General features: G+C 43.3%; 1 protein-coding gene across 3 annotated transcripts in view; it reads left to right on the top strand.

The window, feature by feature from the left end:
* Positions 1 to 14,001, top strand: part of MCC (MCC regulator of WNT signaling pathway) — a 283,211-nt gene that overhangs the window by 168,318 nt on the left and 100,892 nt on the right. For all 3 annotated transcript variants that reach the window (XM_066603069.1, XM_066603071.1, XM_066603070.1), the window contains one exon: positions 4,753 to 4,866. In XM_066603069.1, the coding sequence (XP_066459166.1) occupies positions 4,753 to 4,866 (114 nt within the window). The remainder of the gene's footprint in view (positions 1 to 4,752; positions 4,867 to 14,001) is intronic.

The following is a 14,001-nucleotide window of genomic DNA, read 5'->3' as shown; positions in this document are numbered from 1 at the left end:
AAGGAGGGGCCATACAAAACAAAACCGAAAAACAAACAAAAAGACGAGACAAACACTTAACAACGATTTGCTCCTAAATAAGGAGGTCAACTAGTACCTACGAAGTAGAGGAAGAATTAGTAAGAGGAGAGGGTGAAAGAAAGATTAGTAGAGGTAGTATGTCAGATGAGAACAACTACCTTAAAGAGAGGGTATAGGGCAGCTCTGTATTTAGCTAGCGTCCGGTTTTTAATGGACGCTGGGGTCCAGTGGGTAGCGGGCTTTCTAGTGGGCGGAGCTCTCCCTCACCCCAGAGAAATGTTATGTTATGGAAAGTTATCTGTATATGGCACTATATTATCTAGCTAAATGGCTTTAATGGGCAGAGGACATAACCATGAACGTTTAACTATTATAACAGGTTGAGAACTCTATCCTACCGACCCCCATGTCCACCTATCATTTGTGTTGCGCCTACGTGTTCCCACCGCTAGTAAGCCTAACGCTATCTGTGTATATGCATTGTGTAGGTTGTCCATCCGGACGTTACCCTCGCCGGTTTCTGGTGTGGTGATGCCAAGTCTCTCTCTTCCTCCCGTTGCTGGGTGTCGAGGCTTGGAAACTCTTGTGTGCTGGGTTCCTCCCTTCTCCATCCCCTCCACGATGTGAGGAACATTGCAGGCCGCTGCTCCTTGCTATTGGAAAGTCAATATGGATGGGAGAAAAAGGAGCAGGAGAAAGAGGGGGAGGAGGGAGAAAGAAGACTAAACTTTGATTAGATTTATAACAACTTATGTGACGGTTTTCTGCCACCGTGCTTTGAGAAATTTAGCCTCCCAAACTTTCTAATATATCATGGTGTTGATGTAATATTCTGGATACTCACCTCAGCTGATAAACTACTTAGAGCAATATGACTATGGGTGACAGATTCTGGCGATTCACCAAGATCCAAAAACAACCTGCGATGCTTGGCAGAGTTTTGATTCTACGAATGCAAAGATGCCACCAGTTATGTTACGGGGCTGTGAACCAGGAAATATGATGTGTGCAGGCCAGCTAACAGTCACCTTGAGCTTTTGCCAATATGTTACGGTATAGCATTAACTGAGTCTCATTAATGATTCAGCTCCTAGTACAAAGTGAAACTTTCTTAGATATTGTAATATTTATCAAAGAAATCCATTTAATTTTGCAGGCATGTTTACATGATTTATGTAACTTTGTAGTGACTGCTTCCCGGCTGCTTTATACTTGGCCTCTCTACTCATACGGCATGTTAACTCCATATATCCTTCATTTAAATCATGCCAAAGCACTAAGTGATCAGAATCAGTCAATGAAACCGCATCAGATGATGTACAATTGCATTCTGCTTTTTCATGCAGTATTGTATTATCCAGGGGCCTGAATACGTTATGTAGGTTATACACGCACTAGTCATTGGTCGTCACATAAATCATAGGACAAAACGTAATATTCCAGATACAGTAGATTCCACAAAGATTCAGAGCTTTTTATACCCCCCCCCCCTAATATAATGAATCTAAATAATTAAACCTTGATGCACCCGAGGGACCAAATCCAAATGATAAAATGTATGTGTTCTTTAACACTAACTGAAGTTAAAAATTGAAAGCATACGCTCGCTTTTCAGGTACTTTTTACAGTAAGTTTTCTTATGTATGGAGCATTTCAGGCAATTTTATCACTTTTATAGCTTACTGCATTTTTTCACCAGTTTTCCCCTCTGCAGCCTTTTATCTCTAATTCTCACTTTTCTCTGTGGTGGTGGGTGTATATTAGATGCTATGCAATACACATAGGAGAGCAGGACCTCTCCTTTTTTTTTTTTTTTTTTTTAAATTTCTCTGCAGCACATTTCCATAAGCAACCGCATTGTTGTATAGCAGTACTGTGCAGTGAAAATGTGTTTCCAGTAAAGCCAGCCACCCATGGAAGGGTTGGATTCCATATGCGAGAGGGCCACAGCGGATTCTGGCTGTGAGCCCGGCCGATGACCCTGCGTTCTGCAAGTGCCTGTATTGTGGATGACCATGGAGGCGGTCATGCACATTACAGGGTTTTTTTCCTCTTTGCTCGTATTTCTCGCGCTGTCACTTGATGATACGTAGGGTACCTGCAACCTATACGCAGTGTTAACTACGTATGGTCTGCGGGTCTGACACCTCCATTAACTTCAATGGAGGCTGTCTGATTCTGCTGTAAAATAGAGCGTATTGCGATTTTTCTTCTGATCGCGAAATACGCAGTTCGTATCCGCGAGTGTGATCGAAAAATACATGCCTTTCAATACCTGCATTTTACAGTGGAAAGTCTGCATGGACGCCGATCGTGGAATCAGCAATACAAATCCGGTCATGTGAGACCGGCCGAACTTTGACAATAAATCGCTTACTAAAAGCTGCAGCAACATTTGCTACAGTATCGATGCCCCAGATTTTGGTGTCATTCGTTTTGATACATCCTCACCACCGCCATAAAATTTTAGTTTAATACATTGAGTGACCTGTCAGGCCAGGTCAAAGATCATATGTTGTTCTTCAGCCAACAGCGCCCCTAGGGAGAGTCATGGCTCCTTCACACTGGCAAGGGCGATATTTAGCTATGCATCACGGCCCGATATCACCCTCGCAGTCCATGTGGAAACCCCTGGATGCGAAGCGTTTTCACATGGAAACAGCATCGCATCCCTGCGGGGCTGAAGGAATCCCCGACGTGGCTGTCGCAGCAGGGGATTATGATGTTCTCCCATTGTTTTCAATAAGACCGGGGCTGCTGCTGCCGCTGGACACACTGGAAGCAATGAACGATATCGCAAAAATAAAGGACATGCGTTGATTTCTTTTTTTCCCCTGCATAGCGTTGCAACACAGTGCCATGCAGAAAAGCAAATGTGAATGAGCCCATTTTATGTTCGTGTAGCAAACATCGCGTCAATCTAGTATATATAAACTGGAGCTTTATCAGGTGTCAGTGACACACATGTAACTGTATAGACAATCCGTTGCATAGGTTTGTATGACGGTTATTACTTTAATAAGTTACTTTGACATCTACATCTTTGCATTGTTTCTCCATAACTTACCACCTGACCTACAGGGGGATTTCTCTGGTACTCTTTAGATCAACGAAGTCCTCGTCATGGACTGTGGTCTGTAATGGGATCAGCTGCAAAAGAACGCTTTCCTTTATGTCAATGTTTCCGCTCGATATACTTGGACTTTAACCACTATCCTACTGGTCTCTTACAAATGTGGTCTTAGTGCCCGGTTGGAGGTGAAGGGGTTGATTGCACAGAAAACTACTTTTCCTGCTGAAGCAATAAATCACACTTACTCTGATTGCATGCGCTTCTGCCTCTGGAACAACAAGATTATCAAAATAAATGTATTTTTTGATTGCTTCGCATGGCCATTTTAAGATAAGTGTCCTCTAAGTGGGGCTGATGCCAGTCATCTTAGGAATTCGATATGAACCTGATATATTGTAGGATGACCTTTTACACAAAAAAAACTTTAGCTCTCAAATCACACAAGGGAATGTCATAAATGAATTTTAGCATGGAGGGAATCTTCCGGAAGGCTAAGACTAGAGTGCATACCTGCTATTATAATATGAGGGGATTTTCTCATGATCAATGCAGTGTTATACAACACTATGATAATGCCTTTTATGGAAAATGGTAAAAGTTATTGTATATACAAAGAGTAGAAATAAGTTCAAGAAGAGACATTTTTATTGAAGTGTGGTTTTTTTGTTTTTTGCTCAAGTTGGTCATTCATAAGGAACCAAAGTTTTTTGTCAATCTGTCACATTAAGTCTGTAGGATGTAAATGGTCATTTTTGAGGTAAGCAGACCAACTGTGTCTTCACAGAATGATGGCAGTGCAAGAAATCCTAATATAGATAGTGTTTCCCCCAAAATAAGCCCTATCCCTATTTTCAGGGTGAGGGCTTGAAATGTAAGCTCTCCCAGAAAATAAGCCCTAGCAAACAAAAAAATAAATGAATACTTACCTAGCCGGCGGCGTCTGAGTCTCTCGCGCTGGTCTCCGGGGCTGCGTCAGGCTGCCGTTTCCTCTGCACTTACACAGAACTCTCCTTCTGGTGATGGGGCTGTGAATACCCCGCCTCCAGCAAGCGAGTGCTGAGATTGAATTGAGCACCAGCCAATCAGAGCTGGTGCTCGATCATTCATAGTCATTCAGTGAATGACATCTTGTATGGCTGTAATTGGCTCATCGAGCACTGCCTCTGATTGGCTGAGCCATGGCGCTCATGAGCCAATCACAGCACTCGCTTGCTGGATGCAGGGTATTCAAAGCCCCATCACCAGACGTAGAGTTCTGTGTGAATGCCGAGGACTCTGCAGCCTGCCACATCGCCACCGGAGATCAGCAGTGCCAGGGACCCAGACGCCGCGGAACAGGTGAGTATAAGGCCCTCCTCGCACTACCTGAAAATAAGACACTGTTCCTCTTTTGTGCCAAAAATGAATATAAGACAGTGTCTTATTTTGGGGGAAACAGTATATATTTTTTCATTATATTGTGAAGTCACCGTAGACCTCTTTGGGTTACAGATGAGTCGTGTAGGAAAAAACCCATATAAAAGGTCTAAGAAGTTATATGCTAGAGGTCTGGTGGTCATCCTTAAAGTTTTTAAGTGCAAGAAAATGCTTTTTGTTCTGTAAGACATCTAAACTCGGCCTGTTTGCTGTTTTATAATCTCAATTCCTTTCTTTTTCAGCTCCATCTAGCAGCCCTGGCTTCCTTAAAAGGAGACATCGTAGAGCTAAATAAGCGTCTTCAGCAGACGGAGCGTGAGAGAGACGTTTTAGAGAAGAAGCTTGCCAAGTCTCAGGTAAGTCGTCACACGCAGCATCTATGCTGTTATAATGGGATCTGTGGTTTGAAAGGGAATAGTTAAAGGAAAAAATGTCTCATTGTTCTTCACTAGATTTTAATTTGCTTATTACACTGTGTTATGAATTATGTAGTAATCCACAAATGTGATCCCACTGGGACTAAGGAGAAAGCATTATATTACTGCGGCCTCTGCATGCAATGCTCTCTTGGCACGCTTCCTATATAGGACACAGTAGGACGGCTGAGAGTTGTAGCAAAGCAAATGACTCCAATATGGTCACTTTAATGTTCTCTGTTACTACACAATGTCTGCCATGAAGCTTGCCCTTTAGGACACAGCACATATATTGCCATCTTTCTTGTTTTTTCCCCCTGTATTTACATATCCTCTTAAGGGTGCATGCGTGTTTTCACAGTGTATCATGCGTGCATTGCACAGTCGCATGATACACGGTGAATGGAGTCAATGTATGTTCATTGCTCTATGCACACCAGTGTGTTGACACTGCTTATCGATACACAAGAGAAATAGATCGCAGCATGCTCTATTTCTCTGTGTAACGCGTGGCGTGAAACTTATACCCTTGTATGGGCTGCGTATGATACGCTGTCCATACACAATGCATTGTGTAAGGGCAGCTTTACCTACACATCCCTACTCTGAACAGAGCGTGCAATTTAAAAATCGCACTGCGCATATCCCCGAGCGGGTAATATGCCGGCATGCACAGTGCCATACACGGCCCATAGGTAATCTCTGCCAGCAGTGCGTATGGCTGGAAATGTGTAAAACGCTACGGGGAGACCTGCAGCTCCTGACACATACGGCCGTAGGCATGTGCCATGCAGTCTTCTGCAGTCTCTTCATGCTGTATGTAAATCGTAGACCTGAACACTCGGAGGGCTCTTTCACATGGAACAATCATCGGTCAAAAAATCGTTGAATCATGCAAATTTGAACGATATTTGTTCACTTCTTGTTTGCCATTCATTTAACGCAGTCATAAAAATAGTTTGCTCGTTCACACGTAATTGTGTGTGAACAGCGATTGTTTAGTCGTTCACATTCACTTGTAGCGTGAATGTCAATGAGTGAATGATTTGCAAATGCAGCGAAATTGCAAATGATTTCTCCGCCTGTGTAAAGTCTGTGCACTCAAACAATGTATCGCTCCGTGTAAAAGGAGCCTGAGCCAAGAAGTCTATAAAATGGCATAATCATTATGGCAGTAATGCTGCATCTACATAGAATAATGATCGTTCAGTTTAAACACAAGCCCACAACGAACGAGAATCATGTGCTTTTCATTCGGCATTCAGTTCTCAACGAGAATCGTGCAGTCTAAACGCGCTGCCCGCGCGCGAATGAGTTGGGGCGCTTGTTTTGCTTGGGCAAATGAGAATTGTGAGATTCTCGTCCTGTGTAGAAGGCATATCGGTCACAGCACAGCTGTCTTTTCTTTGCACGTGTTACTAGCCTTCATTGGGTTTTGATCACAACTTGTTTTTCCTTTATGCTCGGCACGCACACCCAGAGAATAAAAAAATTCTTCTGCAGCGTCCCGAAATTTTTTACTTTTATGTTTGCATGTGCAAAATCTCTTGCTTCCTCCTTGGCTTATGGGAATGTTCATATCCTTGATTGAATCATACCTCTTACCCATCCTTTTGTTTTAGTTTGTTTAATCTATCTCCACCTTGTGCAGCATTTAATGTGATTAATGGAAACTATATTTTAGGTTAAAATCAGCTGTACATGTTGTAAGGGTACTTTTACACGGAGCAACTATCGTTCACATGGTCTCTCGGAACAGTCGCGGAAGCTTCCACATGACAGTTGTATGTCTGCTGTCACACCGAGCACTTATTGTTCATTAGCTGGCCAGTGTATCGTTCATAGTGGGTTCAAGTATGAGCCACTGTAGCTTTACACAAGGCAACTTTTAATCAACTAGCGGTGTTTTTTTTTTTTGTTTTTGTTTAGGTGAACTGAAATGAAGTGACTAGTGAGTGAATTATTGCTGGTCACTTTTGTTGTGGACGTATTTACACTAAGTAACAGTTTGCATTTGCATCACGTGTACATCGGGCTGCGCTTTCCATAGTTATCCTATAAAAAGCAATCATTGCGTTACCCGCGTGCGGATTATCGCCACAGGTAGCACAGTGAAATACCGCCCGTGAACAGGAGGCCTTTGTCTACTAAGCAGTACAGAAGCCACTGAGACTTTTTATTTTTAGGGTGTTTTCACACAAGCTGAATATTTCTGCAATCTGCACCTTAAAACGCAGAAAATTCAGCACCATAATTCGCATGTATTCTTGCAAGTTATGGCACATAAAATCTGTAGAAACAGATTAAGCTGCGTCTTTAGATGTGGATTGCAGAAATATTCCACTCATGTGAAAGCATCCTTTTAAACAAAAAGGCAGGCAAACTGATACCAGACTATCCACATGCAGAAAATGGCACTTTTGGTATGCCATACTTGTGGCCCCTTCCACCCTATGGACACGCTTCCCGTATATATCTGGAACATTTCCTGGTGCATAAGGTGTAAACATAGCCTTATGGACTGCAGGGAGTATTTATAAAACTAGGTGGACAGACAACGACCAGTCTGCCCACTATTCTCTTTCATGGCCTATCTATCTCCCTGGTCAGTAGTTTTCTCCCTTTCCGCTATACAGATATATGTAAGTTATTACATATTAATAGGTGTTGCCCGTCTGTGATGCTGCCAGTTATTAGGTGTTGGTGAGAAGACCTGCAGGCTGCTCTTACAAACATTACAGCCGTCTCCATTAGTACTGTGCAGTTTGATAAGATTTGTCATTCAGAGGAAAATGTTGTAAGATTGGTTTGAGAAATAAGTTTCTTAACAAGAAGGTGTGGCTGGCAAAAAAAATTCCTAAAAGCCACCCATTGTGTCTAATATGCTGGCATTACGACACATCTAGCATCATTAAGATTATTCATCCCTGCCCAAAAGCTCTGGGAGTTCCCATCTGACATTAAAGCCTAATATGTTTGCAATTTTTTCGGAGAAATACAAAATCTTGAGATTCCTACGTAAAGCTAACACTCCCAAAACCCCAAGTAATCTTATGACACTGCATACAGACATCCGCAGACTGGAGGCCGTGGTGGCATCTCCAGCTCATGTTGCAAGTCTTAAAGCTGCAGCCTGTATATAGTGCAGCATTCTTGGTTTCCAATTCTCTCTACTTTCAAATGCTGACAACGGCATTTTCTTCCACAGATATGGACACACTGTTAAGGCCCTTTTAGACACAATGATTTTCGCTCACAAATCGCTTAAAGCCATCTTTTGAGAGATAATCGTTGTGTTTAACTGCACTGACATTGTGCCGTTTTCGTTAAGCCGTCGTTGATCGCTGATCTTTCAGCGTGCTGAAAGATCAGCAATCAGTTATCAGGAATTCACAGCGGGATACGGCTGATACTATTGTTTCAGCTGTATCCCACTCCCTGAACACAGGCGGGTTATGAAGAACGGGATACAGCTGATACTATTGTTTCAGCTGTATCCCACTTCCTGAACACAGGCGGGGTATGAAGAACACAGCTGTCCAGCTGTGTTCTCCATACCCCGCTCGGAGCGCTCGGCTGTATAACAGCCAGGTGCTCTAAGCAGAGAACAGTGAGATGCAGAAGACAAGCCGGGACACCTCGCTTGTCTCCTGCATCCTCTGCTCGGAGTCCAAGGTGGTCGCTCAACGTTGGAGCGATCACCTTGCGCTCAAAGAACACAACAATTATCACTCAAAAGATTTTTTGAGCGATAATCGTTGTCTAAACCAGCCTTTATGTCAGTCTAGTTGATCAATAAATACGTATTAATGAAACAAATTCTAATTAGTCTGGTTTAGAAATATAGTTTGGTCACCTATGTGTCTCCAACTGCCTTCCCTGTGCACAGAAGAGGCATATGGATCAAGAAGTTACCAAATGTAGGCAAGCGCACTGTCGGTCCCTTTGTATCATTCTTCATGCTCCCATCAAAATCCACCCGGAATAATATGGCAGCAGTCTGCAGCACTATTTGTTTAATGAAAACCTGAGGGAATAGCCGCAAGCCACAAACTTTCCTCCTCCTCTTTTTTTTTTCCCCCCCCCCCAAAACCCCTTGAAATCAGTGGGAAAAATGGAAACCTTTAATTCCACTTAAATTCTATTTCTCTGCTGCGAAAATTCTGCTGCAACACCCGTTATTCTCCCTGTGTGGGCCAAGTCTTGTTTTCACCCCTGCCTTCCTGGGATATTCCATGCCCTATATTTAAAGGGCCGCTCTTGTGATTTTTTTTTTTTGTTAATTCTATCCCCTTGTATATTGAAGTAGGCTAGCGTTACCTTGGTTAGTTATTTCTGACTGAAACTGTTCGCCTCTTTTTTTTTTTTTCTTTTTTTTTGTGCGTCATGTGATCTCAATTCTGACCAGCTCAGATTTACTTGGGCTTTTGTGTTCTCAAATTTAATTCTCTTCACAGTCTGTGTAGTGCTGTTACATACACCTACCTCAGAAACTGCCTGCAGTGGGACACAGACACTCCTGTCTTAGTTACTGCTAATGATCTCACAGCTCCTGTCACACAGTTATAATAATGGAGATCACAGCTCATCCTCCTGACTGTATACTTATGGTCTGTAGCTTATTTAGAAGATTGCAGAAGGTATTGATAATTAAACTGTCCACCAAATAGGCAAAAATGGTATAGCTTGAACTACTGCTGTGGGATAGTTGTGAAAGTAAAAAATCTCAGCCTTACGATGGTGCCTAATGTATCGGACAGGGGGCTGCACTGCATGGAAGTGGCTGGAATACACAGAGATCATCACCAGACTCTGACAGGCAATCCGATATGGGGACAGAGATGGAAAAATGTATTTTTGCCAGAGGAGCCCTTTAATCGTGCTGCCTTCATTCGTTCTCTTTTGTTGTTCCAGTTCATCATATTTATCATGTTCAAAATTCAATGTGTGGCTTTTAGCAACACACATTCTTCATAACCTCCTTGCGATTGTGTTGCCCTGTAAGTAGCAGAAACTATACTGTGATGGTGTATTTATATTAGTAATCTAGTGAACAATACAAAAGCCTCTGAAATAGTCCGGCTGCCCACAGATGGGTCAGATTCTGCATGTGGAAGCCCACCGCAAAATCCTCCTCTGTTCATGGCCGGCGACCCCACGTACCTGGTTTTCTCTGTATTGTAGATGACCGTGGTGGCTCGCCACCGGTCATGCACAGTGACGATTGTTTTAAAAATATTTTTCGCGCCAATGTCCATTGTGGATGGGCTGCGGGTTGGACGGCTTCCATTGACTTCAATAGAAGCCGTCCGTGCGGAGCCTGCACAAAAAATAGAACACTCCTCAATTTTTCCTCTACTCACGGAAATCACAATTCATTTCCACGAGTGTGAAGAAGAAAGCGGTTTTCCATAGCATGTTCTGAAAGGTATTTGCTGTGGATCCTTCGTGCGGACGCCGACTGCAGATTCCACAGCAAATATCCGTTCATGTACAGCTGGCCATATTAGGAGCAAAATACAGTTGCCGAGGTGTCAAAATGACTACGGAACTCTGGGAAGGAGCTGGTAAAACTTCCTAGGATTCTTACCCTTCCTTATATTGTGGATTAGATGACTGTCTTGGACACTTCTTCACTGACTGTTTTGCCAGGCATCTTTGAGCATGTTGAAACAATCTGTATAAATTTCTGGTTTTGCAACTGTTGTGTTTTAGGGACCACTGACCGGATTCTTCATTATCCCCTGGATTCCAGGGAATTCTTGTAGGAATTGCTGGTTTAGTGACTTGATATTGCCAAACTGTTCATTAAAATCATTCATATATAGAAAGTGATTCTGTGTCTTCAGTATAAAAATATTCATTCTCTCAGCACCAAATTAATGTTTGTTGGCTGCCAATGCATATATTTACTTCTCAGAGCTTCAATTTCCTTAACAGTGAAGTTATTGCTATGGCTGTTTATATACAGCTCTGTGTTAAAATAGAATACCTTCTGTTTCCTATTGCAATCATCACATGTGTGGGTGTATACAGAAATAAATCTCCCTTCTGACAGAACGATACTGACTGCTGTGCTTTAATAATGGCCGATAAGTTGGAGTTTTTATAAGGTGTACAAGGCCATAGCAGAAAAAAGTGCAGCATTAATCTTGGAAGCTGTCAAGCCACATCCCTATAAATTATTACAGAAGCACACCGCCTGCAGTAACTGAGGTCTTTCGTCTTGGTCATGAAGTCAGAAATGGTCCTGTCTCTATTAATCTTCAGGTCCCTACTCTTCTTTTAGTGTATTTTGTATAGCAATATATTGGCATAGGACGTGACTTATCTGGAGCCTTCTCCCACAAGGGGAACGCAGATGACTGTAGCAAATGTGAGCAATCTTGTGCAGGGGCATTGCCAGGATCTTTAAAGATCAGGGGCCCAAGCACCGAAAGCCTAGGCCCCAACCCAAAAAAAAGATTAATATTAATACCTAGTTATCATATAATATTGTTGCAACTAGATCAGGAGCAAATATTACCACCATACCTGATAAAATATTACCTGCATACTGTAACTGAACAAAGTGCACTGGATAAAGACCAGTGTTACCAATGAATAGCCCCATATAAGGCCCCATTCATACCTGCGCCTTGGGGCTCCTGCATATTTCCGCTAGTCTCTGCCCCAATAATGAAAATGCTGGAACCAGCAAATCTGGCACATGGCAGAGCAAGCGTCGCTGAATGGACCCCATTTACTATAATGTGGGCTGACCAGCATTCTGACCATTATTTAACTACACAAAATAGCTCTGCATGCTGCGGTATGTCTCCCAGGATTTTCTGTTGGATCTGCACCAGAATCCCCTATGCAGGTGTGAATGACCTAATACTACACAATTATCACTAGTCTGTCACCGAACAAAGCACTATACCAAGAGCAATATTACCAGTTCTACTACTATAGCACTGCACTACATAGCATCTGAATGATATTACTAGACTGTTACTGAATACAACTCACTGAACAAAGGACAGTATTTCCACCTTGCAGTGACCATATAGTGTAGATATTGGTACTCCACAGGCACTACATAATGTATTGGAGATAACTCCATTGATTAACAGGTGATGGTCTTTTTGGCTGTAGCTGTTCACGCTTCCCATCCTTCCCATATGGCTCTGTCTGCTATGAAGGCTTCTTCCAGCCATGACTTGCTGAGTTTGCTATTCAGATACAGTCATCTCACTTTTCAGTGCCTTCTCTTATGTTTTCCCCACTTAAACTTCTGGTCTTGCTGATACTTCCAATTCTCTGGCTATTGTTGCCCAATCTGCATCTATTGCTGTAAGTGTTGTGTTGCACAGGGCACTCAAATGCTTCACTTTTGAAATTGTATATCAGAAACAGTTGTCATTATATTTACACCTCCAAAGATTGTGCCACACCGTACCTCTAAAAACAATCGCGTCAAATAGTGCCCCTGAAAATAATAGTGCCAAACATTGTACAGCAGACATTAGTTATGCCCTAGTCGCTAGTAGTGCACTACACAGTAAGGCCTCCCTCACACAGGCGTTTTTGTACAGCGTTTAGTGCTTTGTTTTTAGCCCTGTTATAAACGCTGTACAAGGCTCCCATTCATTTTAATGGGGCTGCTCACACAAGGCGGAAAACGCTGCGTTTTGAAAGCGCTGCATGTTCTATCTTTGGGCATTTTCAGCTGAGTCTCCCATTGAAATGAATGGGCAGCGTTTTCAGCTGTGCTGAAAACGCAGCTGCAAACGCCCTGTGTGAGAGAGGCCTAAGTAACCCCTTTTGTTCCCCACAAAGCCATAGTGCCATTGCTCTTGTGCTTCCCCCTCTATCATGCTGCCCTTTAAGGAGTCGTAGGAATACTGTAAATCCAGCTCCCCATGTTCTAACATAACCGATAAGCATATACTCGCCTCTTCCCGCTCCCACGGTGCTGCTTTGGGTCTCACCTGTGACGTCACGTTTAGGCTTGGTTCACACGGTGCGCATTTGCCGTGGGAGCGCCGGCCGCAGCAGAAGAGCGAGCAGCCGGGCCGCTTCAAAGGCGCCCCGGGTTTTGCAGCAGCGGTTCTCCCGGCGGAAATCTTGCGGTTTTTCGCTGCAGCCAAACCGCGAGATTTCTGCCGAGAATGCGCCCTGTGAGAACCCAGCCTGCTTACGGGACGTCACATGTGCTGCTCTGTTATTGGCTACAGTGCCTGTGACATCCCGTAAACCAGGTTGGCCGGCAGCCTATAAACAAACACAGACCCAGAGGACTAGACACCGGTGTGGGACACAGCGGGGCAGAGGGGAGTATATGTTAAGTAATCAACCAGAAAGCTGCAGTTCAAGAGACGTACAGAAGTTCTTGAAGGGGTCCGAAGAGTCCTCACTTATTAACTCCTCCATTCGCATAAAATGGTTCCATCAAATTCCGTGACGAAAGGTGACTGGGTACTCCGCCAGTGGCGGGGGGGATTACAGCACAAGCGGCTACTAAAAATTGTCTGAGGATATCTTTTTAACAGAGGACAAGGGCCCTTGGATTATATAAGGCAGGAACAGCTGGGGAGTCGCCACTACTGGCCAGGATGTCATTCTCTTGTACATCCCAAAGACAGTATTCCAGAAAGGTCTGAGATGTGGGCAGTCCAACCAAATGTGGAGCATTGTCTCTTTTGCCAACAGAGAAAACCATTGCAAAAATGTGATGAATGCGGTCCGGACACCTATACCACCTAGTTAGCAGATTTTAATTTTTCTCTTGTCCTGTCCATGGAAGTGGCATCTTGTGTGAGAGAACAAAAGTGTTATCCCAATCGGCAGCAGAAATAGAAATGGGCATTTCTCGTTTCCAAGACTTGATGAAGAAATAGGTTCCCCAGAATGACACCAGAAATCAAAATATAGTAAACCTTTGAGAGACAGTCGAGAGATACTTCTGTTATTAAATAGCGATGCTAGGGCACCATTTCGATTAACAAGGCTGCCCTTAGTAATTTGGCCATCCCAAACATCCAAGCATGAAACTGATGTTTGGGATGGCCAAATTACTAAAGGGCAGCCTTG

Source organism: Eleutherodactylus coqui, chromosome 5 (assembly GCF_035609145.1).
Source record: "Eleutherodactylus coqui strain aEleCoq1 chromosome 5, aEleCoq1.hap1, whole genome shotgun sequence".
NCBI lineage: Eukaryota > Metazoa > Chordata > Amphibia > Anura > Eleutherodactylidae > Eleutherodactylus > Eleutherodactylus coqui.
The sequence above is the reverse complement of the archived record's forward strand: the minus strand, read 5'-3'. Positions and strand labels throughout refer to the sequence as shown.